Source organism: Podarcis raffonei, chromosome 9 (assembly GCF_027172205.1).
Source record: "Podarcis raffonei isolate rPodRaf1 chromosome 9, rPodRaf1.pri, whole genome shotgun sequence".
In the NCBI taxonomy this organism is placed as follows: Eukaryota; Metazoa; Chordata; class Lepidosauria; order Squamata; family Lacertidae; genus Podarcis; species Podarcis raffonei.
Genome location: NC_070610.1, coordinates 67,558,114 through 67,584,404, shown reverse-complemented (window position 1 = coordinate 67,584,404; position 26,291 = coordinate 67,558,114). Strand labels below are relative to the sequence as shown.

The window sequence follows — 26,291 nt, the reverse complement described above, 5'->3', positions numbered from 1 at the left end:
GCCCTTCTACCTCTCGCCTCTGAGCTGACGGCAGTTCCCTGACACTTCCCCTGGGGGTTCCCTAGGGCAGTGATGGCCAAACTTGGCCCTCCAGCTGTTTTGGGACTACAATTCCCGTCATCCCTGACCACTGGTCCTGCTAGCCAGGGGGTTCCACGGCTGGTGCCTCCCACCACTCCTTGGCATCCAGCCAGCCCAAGACACCTGGCCACCAGCTCTTACCTGCATGGTGTTGCCAATTGGCGCTCCAGGAGCCCCTTCCATGCTGGGCATGGACACGGCAGGAGTCATGATGGTCTGGCCCCCAGGTTGTGGGACGTTCTGGTAAGGGCTTGGCATGCTAGGTTGGCCTGGAGGAAGATGCGAGGGCTGGAATGGAACCTGGGCAGGAGGCATTCCTGGCTGCTGCTGCTGCTGCTGCTGTAGCTGGGCTTGAGGGTCCGACATGGGGTTCATTATCGGGGCTGTGATGGGAACCGGAGGCAGGAAGTTCTCAGGCACCTAAGGCAGAAGGAGGAAAAGAAGAGCTCATTTCAGTTCTTATGGCAACAGGTGTGTGATAAAATTAGGCAAGAGTAGGAAATGATATTTGCTACCACTGTTTTGAGGGCTGTTCACCTATCAAAGGTTATTTCAGTTCCTTGTTCGCTGGGCATTCAATCAGTCTCTGCTAGCCTGACGTTTTGGACTACAATTCCTATCAGCCCTAGCCAGCAATTTAGCTAAGTTTAAAGGAGTTCTTTTTGAAGCTGTTGATGGAACAGGCAAGCTTCATTCATGTATAACTTGCTGTTGATTTTTCCATGCTCCAGTCTTTCATAAACTGAAATGCGTTCGCAAGCCCTCTGATGATAGATTTAAAACAAATCCAAGAGAATTATTTTTTTAAAAAAAATATGCTTTTCAGGTTTATACATTTCACTAATTTTACAATCATTTTAACATTTCAAAACTTGACTTCCTTCCCCCCCTTTCTGCGGTTCCTTAAATTTATTTTAAGTATCTTCTGCGTATCCAAATTAATTTGCTCATTCATTCATCTACTTTAAATATAAACTCTTATAAAACTGCAGGTTATTACAACAATCCTGCCAATGTTCTAATCTGTTTACAATTTATCTGTAAACATTCAATAAACCATTTCCATTCTTTTATAAAAAGTTTGTTATCTTGATTTCTTATTCTTCCGGTAAGTTTCACCATTTCTGCATATTCCATAAGTTTTTTAATAGATTCTTGTATTTATTCCATACTGTAGACATTTCCCCCCTAATTATATTTCTAAATCCTTTTTGAACTTTCACCTTTTCATACCATATATAAGCGTGCCAACCAAAAATATTGTCATGACCTTCTAAGTGTAGAATATGTGAATTTTCTAATGTTATCCATTCCTTCAACCAGCTAAGATAGGATACCTCATAATACAGTCTCATATCCGGCAGGGAAAAACCTCCTCTTTCTAAATCCAAGAGATCTTAACCTCTTGAGTCCTGTCTTGCCTACTGGAACAATTAAAAACCTCATTTTGCTGATCAGGGAGGATAACAACACAGCGGCTAAGATAACCCTCTCTCTGATTGCCACCTTTGATCGCAGAGACACCTGGGGAAGGGCCTTCAAAGTCACTCTTGGCACGTCCTAAGTTTCTTTTAACCTACCTTCTTCTTCTTTGCAATTCTGCTCAAAGCAGGAGGGTCGTTCCAGCCATTCTGAGGTCCTGCAACAAGACCAAACAATATCAGTGGAATGTAAAGTGTCCCAGAAAATCAGGAGGAGCAAATTTTGCCACATTCTAACTAGAGGCTAGGGACGCGGGTGGCGCTGTGGGTAAAACCTCAGCGCCTAGGACTTGCCGATCGCATGGTCGGCGGTTTGAATCCCTGCAGCGGAGTGCGCTCCCGTTGCTCGGTCCCAGCGCCTGCCAACCTAGCAGTTCGAAAGCCCCATGAGGTGCAAGTAGATAAATAGGGACCGCTTACTGGCGGGAAGGTAAACAGTGTTTCCGTGTGCGGCTCTGGCTCGCCAGAGTAGCTTCGTCACGCTGGCCACATGACCCGGAAGTGTCTGTGGACAGCGCTGACTCCCGGCCTCTAGAGTGAGATGAGCGCACAACCCTAGAGTCTGTCAAGACTGGCCCGTACGGGCAGGGGTACCTTTACCTTTTTAACTAGAGGCTAGCATTTCATTGGAATCTAGAAATTTCAGAGAGGGGATGAGCATGTTCTGTATTTGAAATAGGAATGCAAATAACGCAAAAACCCACATCTGCCTTCACAGCCTTCGGCCCAATTCCCTTGCTCCTCCTGCTCAACGGGAACTAAACCCAACTAGTGGCTCCTATATTTGTGCATGTTCTGCCTCCACTACCAGAATGCAGATCGCAAGCCTCACGAGGGAAGGACCTACCCTGTGGGTTTATACTACCTGCAAAGCTTTATGGCACAATATTCCAGTTACGATTAACATTCATTACAGCGCTCTTTGTCAATCTGGCATGGATTTGCAAGTACAATTAGCATAATCACATATATCTGTTATTTATCGGTACATATTTAATACGGTCATTGACATTTCTATCATTGGGCTAACGAAGAAAATCTGAAATTTCAGAGATTTGTTTCGGACGTTGTTAGCAACAGACACCACTTTGGAATACCGTGTTGCTGCTCAGGGGAATGAAGCATTTCGGCGCTTCTGGGGTTTTAAATGCTGATTCATGCCCCGAAACGTTTCCAACTGAGCGATGTGCTGGCCACCGTTTGTCAAAATACATGCCTCTACTGGTTCGCCCTGGAAGTCTGGGCTGCAGAGCCTTCATGGTGATTAAACAAAGAAACTGCTTTGTATCGATTTGGACAATAGGCTCATCTAAGCACAGTTGCTTAGGCTTAAAAGCTTCCCCTACACCAGGTGTGGGGACACTTCCCTGCCTGAGGGCCACAATCCTTTCTGGGGAAGCTTCCAGGGGCCACATAACAGTGGTGGTCAAGGCCAGAGGCAAACGTGGGCAAACCAGTAGATGTCAATTTACCTTTCGACAGGAGGCCAGTTCCTACAAGTGCTCACTCACACAACTCTCTACCCTCCATCAATGCAAGCAAGAGGCATGATCAGAGTTGAAGGACACATTCAAGCCATGCAAAAACACTGGAGGAGGATGTGAAGCAAGGCCCGTGAGGGTTGTGGTCTGGGTGGAGTGCCAAGGGCCAGACAAAGCCCTGAAGGGCCACATTTGTTTGGCCCACGGGCTGGAAGTTCCCTGCCTCTGATCGACCACTGACTGGCAGGAGTCCTTGACCACCTGGAGGTGAAGAGGACTGACCTTCTGCATACAGACTTTACCGCTGGGCACTGCCCTTCCCAAAGGACAATGGATTTTGCACTGGGAGAAGGAGGATTAAATCTGGGGACAGGCCTGTGCTATTTGCATTAATAAGGACACGTATTCAGATATGCAATGGGCAGAACCATTAGTTGATTACAATGGAACTAGGCCTGAAGACAGCAGTGAATCTTTTCGAGCCTAGGTTCCCGCACAACTGTAGTTTTGCTAATGTTAGGATTAAATCAGCAACTGGTAGCAGAGAGATGGCAGGTTTAGATCTTCACTGCCTATCCTTTCCAGTGCAGGCCACTGAAAAAGCCAACCAGCTTTTGCAGCATGGATATCAGGAGAAAATCAGTAATTCCTGGTAACCCATAAATCCACAGCAGCGTCAACATTTTTAAAAAAAAAATGGTTCGGATCAAAACTGGTAAAAATTGGAAAGAACAAAGCTGCTGTGAACATGCTCGTTTTAGTCACTTAATTAAGTTTTGCTGCTGCTTGGCAGGAAGCCTGTCTCGCAGAGGGAGAGTGCGCTGCCACAGATCTTGCCGCTTGAATTCATAATCACTAACTGGGGAGTAGAGTAACAACGGCTGCCTGCTACTGAGCCTCATGGGCTTGGGAGCTGAAATGCAGGGAGCCCCCTGCGTTTGCAGTGCCAATTACTGTGCCTCCCTGGGAAAAAGCAGCATCGCTCATGAAAGCGCTCCGTCCAGGAAACCGATAGCTCAGTTGGTTAGACTGAGGATGGTGCCCATAACACCAAGGTTGCAGGTTTGATCCCCATATGGGAAACTTCATATTTCTGCACTGCAGGCTAGAGGATCCTCAGGGATGAAGTTCATTACAATATGTTTGCTGTATCCTGATCACTAACTGCAATATTTTAATCGCACTTACTGCATTTTTATTTTAAATTCTATGGCAGGCATAGGCAAACTCGGCCCTCCAGATGTTTCTTCCTTTATTATCTTTATTATTATTAATTTTATACAGTATTACAGAAGGTTTTACAATCGTAATAACCCAAATACAGTAAAGAGCATATCGCATATGTTTTCAATTGTACCAAATTCTTCACAAAACCCCTTGTTTTGCTCTTCATTAATATTATTCTCCTTCTTTAGACTCCATCATTTAAACCTCTTAAGTCACATATATATCCTGGCCCTCCAGATGTTTTGGGACTACAATTCCCATCATCCCTGACCACTGGTCCTGTTAGCTAGGGATCATGGGAGTTGTAGGCCAAAAAACATTTGGAGGGCCGAGTTTGCCTATGCCGGTATCAGTGAACCGCTCAGAGATTTTACTTTTGCAAAGAAGAAGAGAAGGTTAAGCGGCAAATAAACCATCTAAATAAATAAAAAAGCTATGAACCTGTCCAGACAAAAGTGTCCAGCTGGGCATCTGAACACACATTGATGTTATCGTCTATTGGCAAGGGCTTCCGAATAAGCCTTATTGAAAATGAATGAAAGCAATACTGAGTGTGAATCCGGAATCAGTAGCTGCAGATGTTCCTGGTGGAATTTGCTCTGGCTCAGGAGTATGCAGGGACCTCTCCTGCCCCAACAAACATGCTTAGGGGGACAGCTTAAATTGGGATCTTCTGAACTGATCTGAACTCAAGGGCCACTCAAGTAAAATAAAAAGTAATGCAGGTTTGTTACACAACACCGATAGTTAATCAAAAATAATCACAGCTGGAGTTTTTAACCACAGTGCTATAATTTTCTTTTCACAAAACTGCAGTTCCCATTCTCTTAAAGTCTAGGATTAACTCAGTTTCCTTGAGAAATTTGGATTCCCATGGTTCTGCAGCTCATTTGCAACTAAGGGCAAGAAGGTAAGTGTGTACTGGGAACAGGATTTCACTTTCTGTGGATCTCGGCATTGTTTCTTTTCCAAAGGAAGATTCTAGTCCTCATTATAGAAAATATAGATTGAGAGTGTGGGGATAATGATTGCTCCAATCTTGGAAGCTAGCAGGGTTTCCGATTAAGATTTCTAGCAATCAAGGCTAGGCAGGGAGAACTTCAGTGTTCTTCACAGTTCTTTCTCCCTTCCCAGGACTAACTAAATCATATTTTTTTAAAGGCTGAAAGTTGAAGGATAAATTAGGCGAAATAAGAAAAACAAAGGAGAAGAGAAATATTTGCTGTTAGCATTTCAACTTTTTCTCTTCCCTGCCCCCATGAGCAAGTCTCTCACCTGGGAAACTGAGAGAGCCTGGTGAAAACCAACACTTAAACCCTAGAAATACTGAATGTGGTGCCAGGCTAACTTAGAGGCCCCCTGACTATGTTTAGGGAAGCTTTTAATGTTTGATGTATTACGGTATTTTAATACTTCGTTGGAAGCCGCCCAGAGTGGCTGGGGAAGCCCAGCCAGATGGGCAGCGTATAAATAATAAATTATTATATTATTATTATTATTATATGTCCCTGAGTTTGAGGCCGAGTTTGCTCTCCTTCCTACTATTAACCAAAACCTATTTCCTGTGCCGAAAGGAAGAACTGCAGGTAGACATCTTCACGACCTCAGCAATTCCTCATCTTTTCCATCAGCACAAGCAGGAGCTAGTTTACAAATAGCTTATGCAAATCTGTTCAATCTGCCCAAGTTAAGCAAATGATTCTGGATTTTTTTGGACACAGAACTTGGATTGATTAGGTGCAATTTCTTTTAACGTTCTATTGGAGAGTGCAGAATACACACGCCCTGATTTTAAGGATAGTTGCAACTATTTGGAAGATTGTGTAACTGTCTTCTCAGCTTTTCTGAACACGAAAGGCAGCTGTCCTGTTTGTGCAAAAGACTGCTTCAAAAATTATAGTGCAGACCATGGAAATTAACATTTCAGAGCGTTACTCCTCTCCCAATGAATGCAACAAACATCTGTTTTGGAAGTTGATCACATCTGTGGTTATAAATCCCAGCTCTGCTATTTGAGTCAAACCATTTGTCTCCATTAAAATGTTACCGAGTGTTAAATTTCATTGGATTTAACAAGTATTATTAGCACAAAGTATTGAATTTGCGGTCACATGCACTGCTAGAGTCCAATTTGTTAGATGTGCGTGCTGTGCCTTAATGATTTCCATTTTATAAAAGGTAGCTAAGTCACCTTGCAGGATACTGGCTTGGTCTTGTATGGATTGATAGTCTGCAGACAAAACGCAAAAAAACCTCAGGAGCAATTTAAAAGGAAAAAAAGATACACTACCTTCCCATTACCAGCTTTTCCCAAGCTTTGCATGTGCTGGAAAATACCTTCTAAGATTTCAAGAACAGATTTCAAGCGTCCGTTCTTACCAATCCTCACTCCCAGTTTAGCCATGCAGCCCCAGAGTTTGCCTAAGCAGCAAAGAACAAGACACCTTCTCCAAGGAAATGCACTCAGTATCCACAACCTCCTGCCTAAGAAAACCTAGAGGAGTTTCCCAGGAACCGTGGGATTCTCAGAGAACTCCATTTGAATAGCTGCTGGTGTTGTGCTGGGCTTAAGGCCTGCAAGGCCTGGTTCCAAATTCTTGGTTCCAAAGTCCTGTTTAGTGATGTGAGGTGAGAATATTCTCTGCTAGAAAATTCTCTGGAGAATATTCTCCACAAACTTAAGTTCTAATGTAAGAACCAGTTTTACAACCCACATTTTAAAAACCTAGTAAATAATAAATCAAGCTGTGGTATTGCCAGTGTAAATAATGAATAAATTTTTTTTTTATCCAGTTACATAACTGGGCTTTGTGTCATTCACCATTGGCAGTTCTGAAATGTGAGCTACAGAAACCATTTTTTTTTTTAGTTTTAAAAATGCTATTCATTTAATTTGATGAACATTTGAATTCCTATGTTTTTCAACTGTATGTAATAGGCTTGGTGATTAACTTGAGTATTCACGCTGAATTTTCAATTTCAAGTTTGGTGCAAAAAAAAATCAAAAGAATGTGAATTCATTGCATTGCCCCACTGAATAAAAGTATCTTTACAGTTTTTGGTTGCCATCTGAACAAGTTTACCCATGAATAAACATGTATATTAACAAATTATATCATTTTCAATGCATTAAAATGAATATTCTCCTATGAAAATTATCTAATATTCTCATTAATCGAGAATATATTTGAGAATATTCTCGAGAATTTAACATCACTAGTCCTGTTTATCAAAGTGAAAATGGGATATCCCTGCAAAAACAGGGATGGGGTAGGCATGGACCTCTAGTTGTCTGGAATCCAACAGTCAGGGATGATGGGAGCTGAAGCTCAACATCTAGAGGACCACATCTGTTTTAAAAGTTCAGCTGTGAACTGAACATGGAAGCTACCTCCATTAGAAAACTTTAGTCCACAGAACTCTTTGCAAGGCATCCTGGGACACGCTGTATTTCTTGAAGTGAACTCAAAAGCACTCTAACCCATTTTTCTACCAGGAAAGAGGAACAGCTGCTGTGTATCTAATGTAATTTCATCCAAAACTGTAACCTGTAATAGCCTTACTCCCTTCATACCCTGGCCAAAATAATAACAATAATAATAATAATAATAATACAAAATTTTGGTCCCTAACAAAAGCTTTGTGTCTTCCTGTTATGCTTATTTGCATTTTATTTTCAAGGAAAGGAAAGCTAAAGAGTTGAACGACACCGATAAAGAAACAGGTCTGTTATCATGCACCCATAGCTGCTCAAGACAAAAAACATTAACAAAAGCAAGTTGACAGTTCTCTCATTTTGGGCCAAACGTTCTTGTGTCATGCTAACACACATGCAGAAGCAAACGTTCCAGACATGCTTGTTTAGTTCATGCGAGAAGAAAAACATACCTTTAAAGGGTTTCTAAATTGCTTCATCGATATCGAGTCTCACCTTTAGTGAACAACTGTCGCTCGCCCCCCCCCCCCTTACTGGTGCCAATCCCAATGGGAAAACTTCAGCTAACAATGAATATAAAGGGCTGGAGTATTGATATAATAGGTCAGAGGCCAATGCATTTTGTTCTGGTTGGAATTACAGCATCATGTTTATAAGGTATGCTCTGATTAAGTTTCCAGAATTACTACCATTATTATTTTAAAGGGACAGGTCAGACTGCCCCCCCCATGTCCCCAAACTTGGGTTTAAAACAAGAACCCTGGTCCATGCTCTCCTGAAATCATCTCAAAGCTTGCTAATGGAATAATCTTTGTTAAGAAGTGAGAAATAGAGCACCAAGAGGATCCTTCCCACATCATGGCTATCTGCCTGTTAGGGATTCTGGCTCCCAATGGGCAACTGCGGTTGCTCCCATGCCACTTCAGAGAAGTATAAGGCTTCCTGTACTTACACACTTCCATAAATACAAATGTTTGGTCTGTGCAGGGCGGCTGTAGCTTTGCAGGTTTTCCAGAGCGGCACGGGTGCAACTGCAGTGGTAATCAGTAAAGTGACCGTACCTTAGGAGAGTCAGTGTGGTGTAGGGGTTTAAGCGCTGGACTCTTAGGCTGCAAAGGCCTGGGCTCAGATCCCCGCTCCGTTCTGAAGTTCACTGGGTGAATGTCGGCCAGCCACTATCTCTCAGCCTAGAGCAGTGGTTCTCAACCTGTGGGTCCCCAGATGTTGCTGGACTACAACTCCCATCATCCCTGAGCTCTGGCCTTGCTAGCTAGGGGTGATGGGTGTTGTAGTCCAACAACATCTGGGGACCCACAGGCTGAGAAAGGCTACCCTAGAGGATTCCATGGGGCTCTTGCAAGAGTAAAGGAGGTAGGGGGTGGCTAGGATCTCCCTAGCAGGCTAAAAAAATCTAGCAAACTGATAGCGGGTAACACACTTTTCTGCGGGAGGCTTGTGAATGTTAAACAACTGGCTAGGCAATTTTGGGGCATGGCAAACAAACAAGAGCCAGGTCCCATTCTAAAGCCCTGTTCTTATAAGCCGTTGACTGAAAGCTGCCAGCACTGATGTCTTGACTTCCTTTTGGTCTTGTTTTTGGTTAAAACCAGAACGTTCAGCTAAAGCCCCTTCTACAGTTTGAGAGCCTCTATGCAGCAAATATACAGCTATATAGCACCCTAAAAAGCAGAGACATCACCTTGCCAACAAAGGTCCATATAGTTAAAGCTATGGTTTTCCCAGTAGTGTTGTATGGAAGTGAGAGCTGGACCATAAAGAAGGCTGGTCGCCGAAGAATTGATGCTTTTGAATTATGGTGCTGGAGGAGACAGCCTGCTTTGATATCCTGCTTTATCACTACCCTAAGGAGTCTCAAAGCGGCTAACATTCTCCTTTCCCTTCCTCCCCCACAACAAACACTCTGTGAGGTGAGTGGGGCTGAGAGACTTCAGAGAAGTGTGACTAGCCCAAGGTCACCCAGCAGCTGCATGTGGAGGAGCGGGGAATCGAACCCGGTTTACCAGATTACAAGACTCTTAACCACTACACCACACTGGCTCTCAGTGTGGAAGACAGGAGTGCCTGGCGTGCTCTGGTCCACGGGGTCATGAAGAGTGGGACACGACTGAACAAGAACAACATGCAGCAAATGACTCCTGGGACTATCTCTGGACGCTATTTTGACTCACGGCAGGGGCGTTTGGCCACTCACGCTGCTCTGGACAGAGCAAGCTGCTGGTCCTATAAGCAAGGCAAAAGATGGCGATGCTTTTCAGAAGCACACAACCAGAGTTTTGCGCAAGTCACCAGTTTTGCGCAAAACCATGTCAGCGTACACATGCAAAACGACAAGGATAAATGAAACGTGCACCCCATCCCAGCCCGCCCCCAAAATGCATAACAAAGGCCCCTTTGCAAGCGCAGACCTGTTCTTTGGGATGCAGCGAGCTCACTGGTTGCCGGCTCTGTACCTGAGGGTCCAGGAGGCAGCGCATACGGCAGAGAAGATGCTGGGGCTCCCGGCCGGCCATGCTGGAAGGAGGCACCAGAAGGAGGGGGAGGAGGAAGAGAAGAGCTGGGGTTCAAGCTGGTCGGGGAGGGCTGGGGCTGGGCTGGGTACAGCGGGGAGGGCATGGAGGTGGGAGGGTTAGAGGGCATGTAAGGAGGGTTGGGGTTAGCGTAAGAGGCTGAGGTAGGGGGCGGAGGAGGTTGTTGCTGGTGGGGCTGATAGAGCGACGGTCCCCCCGTTCCGAAAGAATACTGCTGCGCTGGCTGGCAAGCTACATCGGAGAGGCGTGGGGGGAAAGGAGAAGGTTATGTTAGTAAAGTGAGGCCCAGCTGAAAAGGGAGAAAACACAGCCCTCCTAAGAGGGGCTGCAGGTTAAGCATTCCAGATAAAGGTTCCTGCTTTAATACGGAAGATAAAAACGGAAAATTATTATTAATTAAATTTGCATACAACACCCGAAGATCACGGGGCGGTGCACTACATAAAAATACAAAACGAGAACACAGAATGCATAATAAACGAGAACGAAAGCAACGCCATAACCCCCCCCCCAGACACATTTAGAATCGTGGGGTAGGAGAGCTGGGGGGGGTCACATCTGGCAACCTATGCACACCTTTGGTCTCAGGTAGTACATGAGTAGAGGAGCCCAGGACACAAATTTTCACAGTCATCTAGTTGCTACAGTGGCACATTTACCAGAAGTAATGTATTTAGCGTTTGCTCTGGAAGTGCATACCTTGTTTGACCAAACTAAGCCTCCTAGACATGGGTAAATAAGGCAAATGAGCCTCCATAGCCATTAGAGCAGGCCTAGGCAAACTCAGCCCTCCAGATGTTTTGAGACTACAGTTCCCATAATCCCTGACCACTGGTCCTGTTAGCTAGGGATGATGGGAGTTGTAGTCCCAAACATCTAGGGGGCCGAGTTTGCCTATGCCTGCACTAGAGGGCCAGGAACATTTGTATCCCAGATTTTTTAGACTAGTCTACCCATGTACTATCTGAACCCAAAGGGGCACATTGGTTGCAATCTATTGCCTGTGAGATGATGTTGCCGAATGTGACCCAGAGGGCCACAGGATCTCCCCTTCCCTGCTCTAGGGGGCTAGAAAGAGACAAGGGTGGCGGTAGGGGGAGACCAACGACATGTATGCAGCTCGCCCTGAATAATTTAGAAGACACATTGTTCTGCCAAGTGCCATTTCTTCCTTAGAAATCGCAACCCTTAATGTTCAACAATTCTTTGACTCGTCTGTTCAAAAGCTCTCCCTGCTCCCCACCATGCTGCCTGGCAGAAATTGCTTGGATGTTAAGTGCTGTTACCAGATGAGTTATTAAGGGGCGATGGGGAGGGAAGAAATCAAATGAATATCACAAGGTTGCAGCTATTTCACTGCAAAATCCATAGCTCATTTATTTAATGCCTGTATGATGCCTGAAGAGAAATTTGTCAATCCCAAAGGGAACCTGAGCAGCATGGTGGGCTGAGAACTGAGTTACAGGGAGAGGGGGAGGGAGGGAGAGAAGGAAAGAAAGAATGAAAGAAAGAGCAGGTTTAAGTTCCTTCACAGTCATGAAAGATACAAGCCATTCCGGGCTCTTCGGATACAATGGGGAAAATAATCCAAGTTGCCATGTTATTCACAACATTGGTCCGGATTCAGCTAACCGGATGCTCTAGCAGAAGCCAGTGCAAGTACCACAACAGGTCCCTTACCATCCAATCTGCCTTGCCAGGGTGTGTGTATGATACTACTATTACTATTACTATTACTAGTAGTAGTATACCACCCTTCATCTGGAGATACCAGGGTGCTGACGGAATGAGCATATTCTCACAACTTCCTCCTTCAGCTCTATGTACTTTTCAAGGGAGAAAGATGTGACCACTTTTACCCCCTTGTGACCATGGCAGCGGTGATGGGGAGGGGGTGGTTCAAAGGCTTTGTGGGCACCAGGGGAAGATCTCAAAGGTTGCCACAACAACAAACCTAGGTTTATAGCACACCAAGCTCAATGTAATAAGAATAAAGGGGGGGATACTAGGAAGATTGCGGTACTTACGTTGTGGATACGCTTGTTGTGCTGCGATCTGAGAGTACATATTGTAAGCAGGAGGCGCCGGCTGATGTGGTGGTGCACTGGGATTAACAGTCCCTGGCATAAACCCTGGAGGAGGAGGGTTTTCCCCCTGGGGAACAAATTGGGAAGAGAAGAAAGGTTAGGTTTGGTTAGGTGCATAAGAAGCGAAGGCTTGGCCCAGAATGACAGTTTGCAAAGTTAAAAGTCCTGCTCTCAAAGCACTCTTTAGCTCACATACAATTCTTTTCCACTTCCCACCTTACTTTGAATGTAAAGACAGAACATGCAACAGGGTGCCCAAGAAACTGGCAATATCCACCTGCAATGCCGAAAAATGGAGAAAACCTAACGTGCGCTGAATTCATTATGGGGAATGGGACGGTCAACTCAAGGTGCTTTTAAGGGCTAAATCATTTATTCAATTTGTTAGGGAGGGAGAAATGTGGCAGCGGGGAGGAATTAAGCCCACCTGTTCCCCCAGTGGAAACTACGGGGGCCTCGTTGATTGAACTCAAAATCTGATTCACAGGCCAGAAGACATCTTGAAATACAGCAAGGCCGGCTGGGAAATCTGATTGATCTGAAACCTGTGCCTACTTCCCAGATGGCCAGGAATGCGCTGAGAATTGCGAAGTGTGTATAAAAAAGGTGATGGGAGCAGGGAGGGAGCATAGGAATGGCATAGAAAGGGATTATGTGTGCAAGTGTCCAGTTTTTATTTAAAAAATAATAATAACAAGGAGAGCAGATCCTGCTCAAAGAGGAATAATTGATGTTATACCTGTGTCTCAGAGGGAGAGGCTGCAGGAGGATGGCTGGGAAGGGCAGTGGGGTTTTTGTTACTCCAGGTAGTGACAGTAGGGGCAACTCTAACCTGAATTGAACAGAGAGATACCAATCATGGAAAAATAAAACGAAATGAAAAAAGAAGAAGAAAAAATCCGAAAGGGTGTCAAAACAGCCAGAATGCTCAAAAAATGCCCACACCAAACAATGCCAACCCCCTATTTGCCATGCTGCTTAATAGTTATGATTGTTTAAGACCTCGATCACTGTATTCTTAGGAGCCAAGCAGCCAAGACAAGACAGCAAGGGGAAAGAGAAGAAGCTCAGGGGAAGAAGGCAGTGAATGCTCAGCGGTGATTTAGATTTCACCTGGTTAGTGCTGTTGGATGGACTAGGATGCTTTTATTTTGTCATGTTTTGCATCCCTAACAAGCTGCAGTCTCGGTGCCAAGTGCTGCTTGTCTAATACTCGACTGGATTGTTTTAAAACGCAGGAACCGACAGAGAGCCCTGCGGAAGATATGAACTCCCAGAGCATACAAGTGGAGAACGTGGGCTGAGGGTGGGGGAGACACAAACATACACAGCACACCTGGCCATACAAAACTCAGCGTGGGCACCAGACTGCTCTGTGACTATTGCAGCTGCTGGGTTGGGATAATGCCATGCAGCGCTTTTATGTCCTTGTTAAAAAACAACAACACGAGGTGCCCGTGCTTATATTGATGAGTGCCATGGGTGCCAGCACAAAATGGCTGCTATGGGCAGCAAAAAAGAGGTGCTGGAACTCTGTGCCAATGAGTGCTGTCGCACAAACAAAAGGCCTGATGATATTACAGTGGTACCTCGGGTTAAGAACTTAATTTGTTCCGGAGGTCCGTTCTTAAGCTGAAACTGTTCTTAGCCTGAAGAACCACTTTAGCTAATGGGGCCTCCTGCTGCTGCCGCTGCGAGATTTATATTCTCATCCTGAAGCAAAGTTCTTAACCCCAGGTAATATTTCTGGGTTAGTGGAGTCTGTAACCTGAAGCGTCTGTAACCTGAAGCGTATGTAACCCGAAGTACCACTGTACAACATCAAGACGGGAGTAAGACACATTATGTTCTTTGCAAAATCAATACATGGTATTATGTAATTAAGATACTGAAAGGAAAGGAGCAAGACCCAAAGAGGATGGCAGCTTCTGCCTGCTTTTAAGACTCAGCCACATACAGAGATTGATTTGTGCTTTGCCTTTCACAGCAGAAACAGGGTGAAATCAACACTTAACTCTTAAGCCTGCCCAGCACATGTCTTCACAGACAAAGTGAGCCATTCCCATTTACAATATACCATTCCGCTTTCGTTTGGACCACATCAGCGAGGCTGAGAGGAGGGTCTTGTCGTCTGGGCAGCCCAGGACCTCCTTACCCACTGGCCAGGCAGTGTGTCCGGGGAAGTCACTCTGTTGCTGCTAGTACAGTGGTTCCAACTTCACCCCCGGGGGCACACTCCATTCTCTCTCGAGACAGATGTGTGCCAATAACTTTTGTGCTTAAAGAAGAGAAGAATGTGCACATCCCAAAAACAACTTGCAGGGGGGACACAGCCTCTGGTGCTGGTTTCTCCCGGTGTGTTACAGACAACAGAACAATGAGGTGCAAGTTTCACGCTCTCTATCCATAAGAACAGCCTTGCAAATAGGCTGCTTCTAAGCTATAAAATCGTTCAGGAGCCACCTCTCCACAAACATTTATACTTGTCATTTGTTGCATCAAATAAAACATTTTCTTTTCTTTTAGCTTATAAACACTTCTAGGCTTGGTCACCTGGAGAAGATGCTTGCTCACTACAGTCCACCCAGACAATATTGTATTTACAAGCCTGCCCTAACTGTGTTTTAAGTCTGCTATCATAGCTGTCTGGCAAATATATCGGAAGGCTGAGGAGCCATAAGCCTTGGAGCAAACCATCCAGCTTATTTCAAGCTGAAAGGGTAGTGGCAAAACACGTCCCAAATTCATTATCTGCACAGGGAATTAAAGCAACACAAAGGGTGGTGGAGGGCAGGGAGAAAAGAAAGCAGGAGAAAATATCCCAAGCAGGATTTAAGGCTACAACACTCGGCATTTAAAAGAGCATTTCACATCAGCAAAAGCTTGCGTGGCATCAAAACGAACACTCAGGCAGGCTGGCTTGCAAGATTTCCATGATCGCTTTTCAGAAAAGCACGTGTACAAACTGCAAAAAGCACACACAGAAGCTGCTGCTGGAAAGACTTGCAAGAGGCACTTCATACAGACACTGCAGGTGCTGAATGCTCAGAACATTAGGCAGAACAATGCTGCAGCAAAGCTGGGTGTCCACAGAAGCTGAAGTGTGGCTGCTGATGAAGGTGTCTGTTACCTGGTGATAGTATTGCTGGGCTGGGACTTGTGGCATCTGTGCCTGGCCAGCCGCAGGTCCAATTCTCCCCCTGGGTGCTGCAGGCTGTCTTTCGTAAGGTACCTTTGGTGCTTCCGGGGCCCGGGAAAGCTCTCCTTGAGCTCTACAAATCCTTTCCCGCAACAAGATGATGTTTGGCTGCAAAGAGGAAAGAAAACACAAGGAATTGCACACATACACCCCACAAGCAAGCGTGATCCAATCAAGAGAACTGGCGCATTCGTTATTTGACACAGAAGGTGGCAGGAGAATAGAGTCGTGAGAAAGCACGAGGACTCGAGTTACTGCAGCAGCGGAATAATTTTTCACCTATGCTGAAGCAGGGACCCAAGGAAACACACAAATGTATCTAATCTTTGCAAGATGAGGGGTGTTCCGCATCTTGCAGGTAGGCAGGAGATGTTTGGGAGCTTCAACACAGCTCTTCTTCATAGCTCCTGCTCCAAAGCCGGAAGAACTGAACCAACAAGGAGTTTCCACTCAGTCATTCCTCTCCTGGCCTAACTGGGCCCTACTGGCCTAACTGGGCCCTACAATGTTCAACTACTCATTTATCCATTCTCCATCACCATCATTATATTTCTTACGCACCCTTCTTCACCATGTGGCCCCAGGGTGGGTTACAACTATTTAAAAATACAAGATTGAAAACAGATGGCAATCAAGAGAATAGGGCAGATCCCAATGTATATACAAATCTCTCTTGGGCATCAAATGCCAGGGTAAAGAGGTGCGTCTTCAGAATCAGTGTGTGGTGTAACGGTTAGAGCAAGCATCCCTGAACTCGGCCCTCCAGATGTTTTGGGACTACAATTCCCATCATCCCTGACCACTAGTCCTGTTAGCTAGGGATGATGGGAGTTGTAGTCCCAAAACATCTGGAGGGCTGAGTTTGGGGATGCCTGGGTTAGAGTGTTGGACTGGGACCTACGGGACCAGGGTTCCAATCCCCTCGGCCATGACACTCCCTGGGTGACCTCAGGCCAGACGCGCACTGACCCACCTGGCAGGGTTGTTGTGTAGGTAAAACAGGAAGGCGAACCATGTATGCCTCCTTAAGCTCATTGGAGGAAAGGTGGGATATAGATGAAAAAAATTAAGAAGCAGATGGAACCTACAACACTTTGGAGGTCGCACGTCGCAAGGTGGTTAGACTGGTCTCAACTAGGGCCAGGGCCTTTTCAGTACTGGCCCCGACTTGGTGGAACGCTCTGTCACAAGAGACTAGGGCCCTGCGGGACTTGACATCTTTCCGCAGGGCCTGCAAGAGAGAGCTGTTCCGCCTGGCCTTTGGTTAGGACTCAGTCTGCCCCTTATGTTTTCCCTCCCCTTACGGTTTTGATCCATGGGCTACTTTTAAAATGAGGATGCATTTTACCCTGTATTTTAAATTGGGTTTTTCCCCCCATTATGTTTTTATTGTAATTTTACTGGTGTTAGCCGCCCTGAGCCTGGCTCTGGCCGGGGAGGGCGGGGTATATATAAAAGTTATCATCATCATTATTATTATTATTATTATTATTATTATTACATAATGAAGGTGCCATATGATCCTCTGCGAGGAGGGAATTCCACAGCTTGGGGGCTGCCACAGAGAGCACCTTCTCCCAGAAGACCCTCAAACTTCTGAGGACAGTGGAACTACCAAGAATCTCCCCCCCCCTCCAGAAAGTAGACTTTCAGATATTTGGGGTGCAAGCAGTTTAGGGCTTTAGCCTAATGTGAGCATCTTGAATCAGACCTGGAAACGAACTGGAAATCAACACAGCTGTTTAAAAACAGGGTTACCTAGATGGTAAGCCCAGCTGCATTTTGGACCAGCTGAAGTTCCTCAGTTGCCTTCAAGGTCTGGCGCTGATGCGTTGCTGCGCTCCACAATATCTGGAGGGCACTAGGTTAGCAAAGGCCAATCTAGCGTTAAGGCAAGGGAGGGAAACAAAAGCCGAGCCCGTTTACCTGGTTGGTGTTCTCGGGAAGGAAAGCTAAAGCTGCAGCGGTGCTGCCCTGCGAAGCCAGGAGGTTGGCATACTGGCTCATCTTGTCGGCCAAGAGAGCCCCGACTGTGCTGGCGTCGGCCACTTGCGTCTGCTGCACAGCCTTGCGCAGGATAACCACTTTCTCAATGAGGTCCTATGGGGAGAAAGAAAAAGGAAATAGTTAAGCGGGAAGCAGGCCAGTTTGGATTGAAGAGTTTCTATCTGCATGTGGGTCCCTTTTTTTTTACCAGTAGAATTTCATATAAAGTTTAAAGGTGTTGTGTTATCTCACAGGGGACCAGACCCAAAAGGGAACTAGTTAATGAAGAGCTACCTGAAGGGAAAGCGGGGTGCTTCCATCTTGAGCTTTAGTCCAGCAGGCAACCAGCTTTTCTACATTTCCAGCACAAATGTAACATAGGCAAGCCTGAGTCTGCAGATGGCTGTCACCTTCGCTTTCAAGCCTAGAGCCCAACAAATCTAGGAATTAGAAGGAAAAGAGTGCATATTTGAATCCATGCAATTAAAACCTGCACTGTTAAAAATGTACCAAGTGTTCAAGTGTACCAAGGGCTCAAGTGTTCCCTTTTCCATTTGCTGGTTATCTCTAGCCAGCATTGGCTACGACATTCAAATTTGGCAAAGTTATGGTTAGTGCTAATCTCAGCTGCCCATTCTAAACATCATGAAAAACCTATGATTATAAGAACCAGGAAATGGAGGCTACTAAAGCCATGCTGTCACTTGATCCATTCCAGCTGGTGGTTACAAGAACTTTGTCTGTAAGAATTAGTGCTCGAGTTCGCTTCCCTGCCTCATCCTTCCAAATCCCTTTTTCCTTTTGTGCTCTGCCTTTTAAGAATGTAAGACTGCAAGTTGGATCAGTCTTTTCATTGATATTTTAGGAGCCGCTATGGAAACCTTTTTCAGATGAAAGGTAAGGTAAAAATGCTTTAAATAATAATAATAATCTGCTTAATTGCTTACTAAATGAGATGTGTTCATATTTTATTTCCACACAGAAAATGCAAGCTATAAAAAAGATACGTTGCATTTTAATTAAAGAGTAACCCAACACCTTCGTCTGTGTCTAGTTTCCTCACCACAGAGAGCAGCAAATTCATCTGGCCTTGCGTAAGTCAACACGGCAGCTAAAGCTTCCCTCCAGTTTTGCAGGTCGCAAGACTGGACAATCTCCTTCCAGTTCTTGGTCACAACTGCAGTGATGAGCTGAGAAGAAAAGGCAGAGAACAAATAAGTGTATTATGACTGCCCTGTTCTAATGCTGTGCATTTATCGATTGAGCATCCTAGCCAACAGAGTATAGCGGTTCTGCAAAAGCTTGCTTTAAAAACAGGATCGAAAGACATCCACACTGTTCACTGGTTACTACTACGCTACAGTAATCCTGTGTCATGGTTTTGTACAAGCGAAATCTGTAGTTGCCTAATCTACACATGCAGCAGGATGTGGTGGTAAAATAGAAAATATTACTTCATACTGCAGGTTGCGGGGGTGGGAATCACATTTTTGGAATGTCTCTCCTATTTTTAAAAAAGCCTTGCAAGTAGAAAACTAGCACATAAGGGAGAAAAGTCTTAGTCCAGCCACTTCAGTTGTGCTAGTTTCTCCCTGCCTACAGGGAACTGTTTGTTTTGATTCACATATAGGAACATTAAAATGTAATTATCCCAACTTGGGGTGTAAGATCATGCACTCCAAATTCCACCCTACCCAATAACTACATCCTCCCTAACCACTTCTTAATCTACAACATTTTGAAGGCCTAGTTCTCACAAACGATGGATGAGAAACCTGGAACGTACAACCACAGAATGCAGGTGGAGGCTTGCTTGACTGAATGTTTCTTCCACACAGAAAAATAGATTATCAGGTAAGGGAAGTCATAGACTAGTCAGATGACTCATCTACAACCCTCTGCCTGATAATCACATCTAACCCGCATTCGAAACTCCCATTTTTCTAGGTGCGTTTTGCGACAAGGAAGCGTTTTGCTCATTAGCTTGAGCAGTTTCTGAGCTCTGGGTACAGTACTGCGCCAAAGATTTCAGATTAAAACTGCAGAGTGGAAGGAAAGGAGGACCTTTTTCTGCCTCCCCACTTCCAGCTACTCTCTGAATACTGGAGAAGAGACCCTCTGAAAAATATTAGCGGTGAGTGCAGGGGAAGAATGGCTTTGCTCTTTTTTGCAGTCTTCAGGTGAGGACTAAACCATGCGAAAAATGAATGTAAGATTTTAGCTGAAGTTCATTCATTTTCAGCTTTATATTCTTGCTGTTAAAAAAGCGTGCTTAGACATTCTGCTGTTGTGCCCATAACCAAGGTTTAAGGTGCCATTCAGCTCCTAGCTTTCCTGTCTCAGTTTGTAACACTGCATCCAGCGCTAGAGAAATAAATACACAGTGATACCTCGGGTTAAGTACTTAATTCGTTCCGGAGGTCTGTTCTTAACCTGAAACTGTTCTTAACCTGAAGCACCACTTTAGCTAATGGGGCCTCCTGCTGCCGCCGTGCCGCAGGAACACGATTTCTGTTCTCATCCTGAAGCAAAGTTCTTAACCTGAAGAACTATTTCTTGGTTAGCGGAGTTTGTAACCTGAAGCGTATGTAACCCAAGGTACCACTCCCCCATTTCCTGCCTGCATTTCACGGATCTTAATCTCCCTACAGCGCTTCTCCCTTGCTACATCCTCGCTTCCTTCTGCTCCCAGCAGCTTCGGACACGGTGAAGGTGCAATGAGCGCAGGACATTGGTCCTTGTGCACTGCACTACCTCCTCCTGTGTTGCTTCATTGCATCCACAAACATTTAAGCCCCCAGGATTTTATAGCACAGACCATGGGTCAGCAAACTAAGGCCCAGGGGCTGGATCTGGCCCAATTGCCTTCTTGATCTGGCCCGCAGAAGGTTCGGGAATGGCCGCATGGAGATTCTGATCGTTCAGGCTGCGCCATTTCCCCCCACCCACCCCAAACACACACCATGGCAGCACCTCCTCCCTCCCTCCTCCTGGCTTCTCCCCGCCCTGCCTAGAGGAGAAAAGGGGCTGGGCTTTGTTGAGCCGCAGTTGGCTGAACGCCATTTTAAGCAGCCCCTCTCCGGAGCCAGCCCTATCGCACCGCTCATCATCCCTCCTCCGCTGTTGCCACCAGCCCCTGCCACTCGCAAGGCACAGGTAAGCAGCCACTGGGGCTCGTCTGGTGCTGTGCAGAAGGGAGGGGAGAGTCATGGGGGGGATTCCCCCCCAAATATAGTCCGGCCCCCCACAAGGTCTGAGGGACAGTGGCCCGGCCCCCTGCTGAAAAAGTTTGCTGACCCCTGGACAAACCCTAAACAAGACCCCAACAACAGAGGCATTTGACAGGTTGGAAGATGGCACATCTAACATTGGAGTGGGGGTATAGCCGAGAGGAGAACTAGATCTATGAAATAACAAGAGTATGAGAAGAGGTAGGGAGAATAAGGGAGAATACCAGAAGTGCAGTATACCTTTGTGGCTTATAGGTAACTTTGCACCTGTTAATCTCTGCCTAGTCGGCACCATCGAATGTTTTATTCATCAACCTATCTGGTTCCAGAAACAAAGGGGTGTACAAAGACTGCCACAATTACCTGCACCATTTGTCTTATCACTGGAAGTTTCAGGATCTTGGTAATCTAATTCAGGAACTTGATTGCCTAAAGCTGTGCCTAAATTGCTTATCATCGTCTCCCGGAAGTCTGATTTATTTTTGAGTTACAGCCAAAGAAACCTGGCTGTAACTCCCTTGTTTGTGGGGACAAACAAGGGAGACTTCAATCATGAGGAGGCGTGAACAGCTGTCAAGTGGGACAGATTGATAGGACACTTGAGAAAGTAAACAAGGCGATTGAAAAAAGAAGCTGGTTTAGGAGGGGAGCTTGGCTCCATCGGAAAAAAACAAAAGCAGGTGTTTGGGGAAATCTCACTTTGCACAGCTGCAAGATAGACTGACCCCAAGGGCTATTTCTAAAACGCACAGCCCACCTCTGGGTCTGGCAGATCCACAAGCCTCTGCTACTGGATGGAGATTTAAGCCCTGGGCCACTAAAAACAGAGCAAAACAGTTTCTGCCAAGAGCTCTTAGCTACTGCTGTTGCCCTCTCAAAAATGTCCACAGCATAGGACAAACAACAGAAGTGTGAGCACACACCCCCCCCCACATTCTTGCCAGAAAATCAGCATGGGCAGTTTTATCTCTGTTTTAATAAAAAGTACAGCGAGAATGGGGTGCGGGTGGTGCTGTGAGTTAAACCACAGAGCCTAGGACTTGCCGATCAGAAGGTCGGCAGTTCGAATCCCCGCGATGGGGTGAGCTCCCGTTGCTCGGTCCCAGCTCCTGCCAACCTAGAAGTTCGAAAGCACAAAGTGCAAGTAGATAAATAAGTACCGCTCCAGCGGGAAGGTAAACGGCATTTCCGTGCGCTGCTGTGGTTTCACCAGAAGCGGCTTAGTCATGCTGGCCACATGACCCAGAAAAACTGTCTGCGGACAAACGCCGGCTCCCTCGGTCAGTAAAGTGAGATGAGCGCTGCAACCCCAGAGTCGTCCGCGACTGGACTTAATGGTCAGGGGTCCCTTTACCTTTACAGCAAGAATCGGGCCAACATGGAAAAGTCTGAAATCATCTTTCTGTGTGCACCAGGCGATTTTCTTGGCTGACTGCACCATTAGCTTGCTGGTCACTAATGTTCGCAGAATACTTTAACCCAGCAGCAGTCAATCTTATCAGCAAGGGTGCCACAAGTCAAGTGTTAAGTGCTTATACAGCCTTTTCATCACAGAAGATGTAGGAAAACTAAATGGAATGTTTTCCATTGCTTTTTAAGGCCCTGCCTCATTTGCTGCTCCAGTTGCCTGACAGCCTCAAGGAAAAGGAAGGACGAGGCGAAGAAGGGAATGAGCTCTGCTGGCAACGGAGAATGTCAAGTACAAACCAGCAGAGGCCTATGGCAGAAATCGGGCCATTAGAAAAGAACAACTCCTGCTAAACTCAGGAAAGTAACCCGTGAACATATGAACACAAATCCCCAGATACCTCTGCTCTGGCTGATGGCCAGAAAACTGAAGGAGGACACCGGGGATCAAAGCAAGAGAGAAAAATTGTTCTCACAAAATGCAAAACAGATGGCATATAGAAACACAAAAACTGCCAAAGTTGAGGCTGAACATTCCTTGGAACCAAGGGAAAAGCATCACAACAGTCAAATCTAAGGGGCAGGCAGGAGATGGGAGGGAGGTTGTTGGTTGAGAGTGGCTTACCAAGGAGTAACACCACCTTGGAAGAAAAGGAGGGGCGGTGTTCTCTTTTTCATCCAGCAATTCAAATCAATAAAATTTATTCTTATCCTGTTCTAGCTCAATATAAGAGAATGCAAGAAAAATGTCATGACAGAACCAGGACTTCAGCCTGATTAATCATACGCTTCTTAGTCAATTGCATGAAATCTAAGCCGGACTTCAGAAACGAGACGCACACTTTGTTTGTAGATGATGTACTATGATGACTGCCACAAAACAGGTGTGCAAGAAATGTCTCTTGCATCATTTGCCGTTTGTATAAGCCCTTGTTCTTCTTTGGCTTTTTAAAGAACTGCTGCCTGCTTAATCAAGGACACTTCTTAAAGGACTATCAGAAGTTTTGCCGTTGATTAATGCAATCAATTAAATGCTGCAGCTCTAGATAGAATCAGGCAATTCTATATGTTAGCGGTATCTGAGGATTTTCATTTATGACGTAGAAGCTCCATTATCTAATATTGGGCTGGTACCCATGCAAGGCTGATCCATCAACCATTGTTAAAGAAACTGGAAGCAAGAGGAAGGATTTTATGCCTCCTCCCTACCATGAGCCCCTTGTCTCCTGACTTAATTACAATTAAAGGTTATACTGAAATCAATATTAATTGTGTTTAAGGGGAATGGCCACGGAGGGGATCTGCCGCCCAACAGTCCACTTGCAATCAGCCTTGTTATATAAGCAACAGCTTCATATTCACTACTGATTCTTCCCCACAAATTGCTCTCACGTTACTATGCATCTATTATAACTGTTTACTTGATGCATGGATTATCTGATCCTTCCAGAAGCCTGCCTGGTCTTCTGAATAAAGGATGAGGTTGTGAGCCCATAATTTACCCACGTTTCCAACTTAAAAGCCTGCGTACCTTGGTAATTTTGCCTCGTGTCTTTGCAAAGTACTTCTCCTGGGTTCTGGACAGCAGTTCCTGGCCACCGGCTATAGCTAGTATAATGGCATCAGCCATGCGATTGTCGTGGAGGCAGAGGTCAACAGCGCTTTCAAAGTTCCCCGTCAGCAAAGCCTGAGTGATCAAGCCGTCTATATCTGCAACAAGGAAAACAAAGAAACTCACTTATCATCATCATCACAGCGGCCTAACAATGAACTGAGGAAGGTTCATGTTTAGCCAAGTTTAAAAAAACCTGGATCTTCTGTACAAAATGTGGGCATTTTTCCCTTACCTCCAGTGACGGAAATGTTGAATGTTTCATCTGCAGACGGAGGGTTGGCAGTCTCATCTTTTCTACTCTAATAGGCAGAAACGAATGTGATGTTAGAGTGGATTTGATAATGTATTTACATTAATCCATACCTGAGAAAACAAGATATACTGATATGCTTTCATACCGTAATTTTCCTGAAAGGCTGCTAACTTGTGGTATTAAAGAAGAGCATTATTATGGCTGCACATATATCACAAAGTGTTGTGTCAACAAAATTTCTTTTATCCTGCCGCAACCTGATGGGGAGCGGGGAGAATCCCAGCCTGGTGACAAAACTGTGCGTATTTAGGACTGCAATCCTATGCACCTTCTGAACTCAATGGGTTTTACTTTCAAGTCAATAGGCACAGGATTGGGTGCTACGTCATTCAGATGAAATGCCCAAATAACAAACCACTGTGGTTGAGAGAGCTATTGAGCTGTCCATTTCTAATGCAATTGGCAAAATGCCCGGTGACTTCGAAAGGGAGGCCTCTTAAAGCACAGCATGTACAACTGAGTAATACAATTTGTATATTCCAGCTTTATAATGTGCATCAGAACACTCCAAAGCCCAGAGGCCAAAATGGAAAGGAAGTCTGCATTTGTTTTGTGGGGGTGGGTAGCATCCTTGTAGAGAGGATGATGCTAATCTGAGTAAAATCTTTCAGCGTATTTAATGTAGCCTATGCATTCCTGGTTATGCTAATGGCAGACGAAGTGAAACCCAAACCTATTGCTCCTCTACTCTGTTCACCATTAGCAGGGAAAGCCCATGTAATATGCATGGGGCTTGTATATCCAAAGCCACTGGCCGCCTTCCCAAGACTCAACAGCTTTGGAAATTTATGCTTCTTCCCCAGGCACCTCCATCCTCCCCACAAGCAATGGGGAGTTAAGAAGTGGGTGTCCTAAAAAAAGGTTTCCAGGCATTACTGCCCCCTGACGCATGTCACTTCTCAATGCCCATCAAAAGAAAGTTAAGAAGCTGCACAGTGGTACCTCGGGTTAAGTACTTAATTCGTTCCGGAGGTCCGTTCTTAACCTGAAACTGTTCTTAACCTGAAGCACCACTTTAGCTAATGGGGCCTCCTGCTGCCGCCGCACCGCCAGAGCACGATTTCTGTTCTCATCCTGAAGCAATGTTCTTAACCCGAGGTACTATTTCTGGGTTAGCGGAGTCTGTAACCTGAAGTGTATGTAACCTGAAGCGTATGTAACCCAAGGTACCACTGCACTGTGCAACAGGGGGAAGAACAAGTGCCTAGCATTCACAGAAAAAACACAACCTGGGTTAATGGTTGCATTTACTCAAGCTGCAAATTTTGACTCTTTCTTTCCCCCCTTTGTGCAAGAGACTCTGGGTAATTTTTAGTGCAGAAAATGCACAGCCTTGCACTCACATCCTTCTACAGCAGTGGTTCTCAACCTGTGGGTCCCCGGATGTTGTTGGACTACAACTCCCATCATTCCTGAGCTCTGGCCTTGCTAGCTAGGGGTGATGGGAGTTGTAGTTCAACAACATTTGGGGACCCACAGGTTGAGAAAGGCTGTTCTACAGGGATGGTGGACCTTTTTCAGCCTATGGTACCAACCTCTTTCTGGGGGGCAGAGGCAAGAGTGTGCACAGCAAATGCTGGGCACGACCAGAGGCAAAATTAATGTAAGTTTTAGACATGTATACTGGTTTCTACCCAGAGACATCTCTTGTCCACTTCTATCCTCCACTCTAATGGAAGCAAGAGGTGTTATCCGAGTTCAGGGACAAATTCCAGTATGGGAAAAACACTCAAGGAGGGTATGACTGGGTAAGGGGCATAGTTTAGAGGGAGTTCCAACAAGGTCTAGAGGGTCACATTCAGCCCTATGGGGCCTGAGACTCCCCATCCCTGCCCCACTCAGTCTCCTGTCTATGAGTGTACGGGATATGAATATTTCAGAGCAAACAGAATAGTTGGGAGTCAGTGACCAAGCACCCAATGTTTAGTACAGAAGAGAATGAATACCTCTCCCAAGAGCTGATCCTGAGCAGCCACACCTTCTTCGCCATCACTCTGCACTGGCTGGTCAGATTCCTCTACATTCTTTCCCACAGAAGAGGAAAGGATGTTTTCAAAGGTTTTAGGCAGAGAGAAAGACACCAAAGCAGTTAGAGCCAGCACCAAACAGTTCCCATTGTTAGTATAAACCTATGCACCCAATTAAAGACAAAAAGGCGACTTCTTTCTCGGCTTTCCTTTCCAAATCATCTCACACCCT

At 45.5% G+C, this 26,291-nt stretch overlaps 1 protein-coding gene across 18 annotated transcripts in view; it reads right to left on the bottom strand.

The window, feature by feature from the left end:
• SEC31A (SEC31 homolog A, COPII coat complex component) overlaps window positions 1-26,291 on the bottom strand; it is a 58,922-nt gene that overhangs the window by 7,537 nt on the left and 25,094 nt on the right. For 4 of the 18 annotated variants that reach the window (XM_053404231.1, XM_053404230.1, XM_053404236.1 and 1 more), the window contains 13 exons: window positions 26,039-26,116; window positions 24,012-24,078; window positions 23,696-23,874; window positions 18,591-18,717; window positions 17,822-17,967; window positions 17,468-17,641; window positions 15,473-15,649; window positions 13,082-13,174; window positions 12,283-12,409; window positions 10,133-10,486; window positions 6,462-6,500; window positions 1,662-1,720; window positions 223-501 (listed from right to left, as the gene is read on the bottom strand). In XM_053404231.1, coding sequence (XP_053260206.1) covers window positions 223-501; window positions 1,662-1,720; window positions 6,462-6,500; window positions 10,133-10,486; window positions 12,283-12,409; window positions 13,082-13,174; window positions 15,473-15,649; window positions 17,468-17,641; window positions 17,822-17,967; window positions 18,591-18,717; window positions 23,696-23,874; window positions 24,012-24,078; window positions 26,039-26,116 — 1,899 coding nt within the window. The remainder of the gene's footprint in view (window positions 1-222; window positions 502-1,661; window positions 1,721-6,461; window positions 6,501-10,132; window positions 10,487-12,282; window positions 12,410-13,081; window positions 13,175-15,472; window positions 15,650-17,467; window positions 17,642-17,821; window positions 17,968-18,590; window positions 18,718-23,695; window positions 23,875-24,011; window positions 24,079-26,038; window positions 26,117-26,291) is intronic. The other 14 variants (XM_053404245.1, XM_053404237.1, XM_053404238.1 and 11 more) reach the window with 10 other exon arrangements.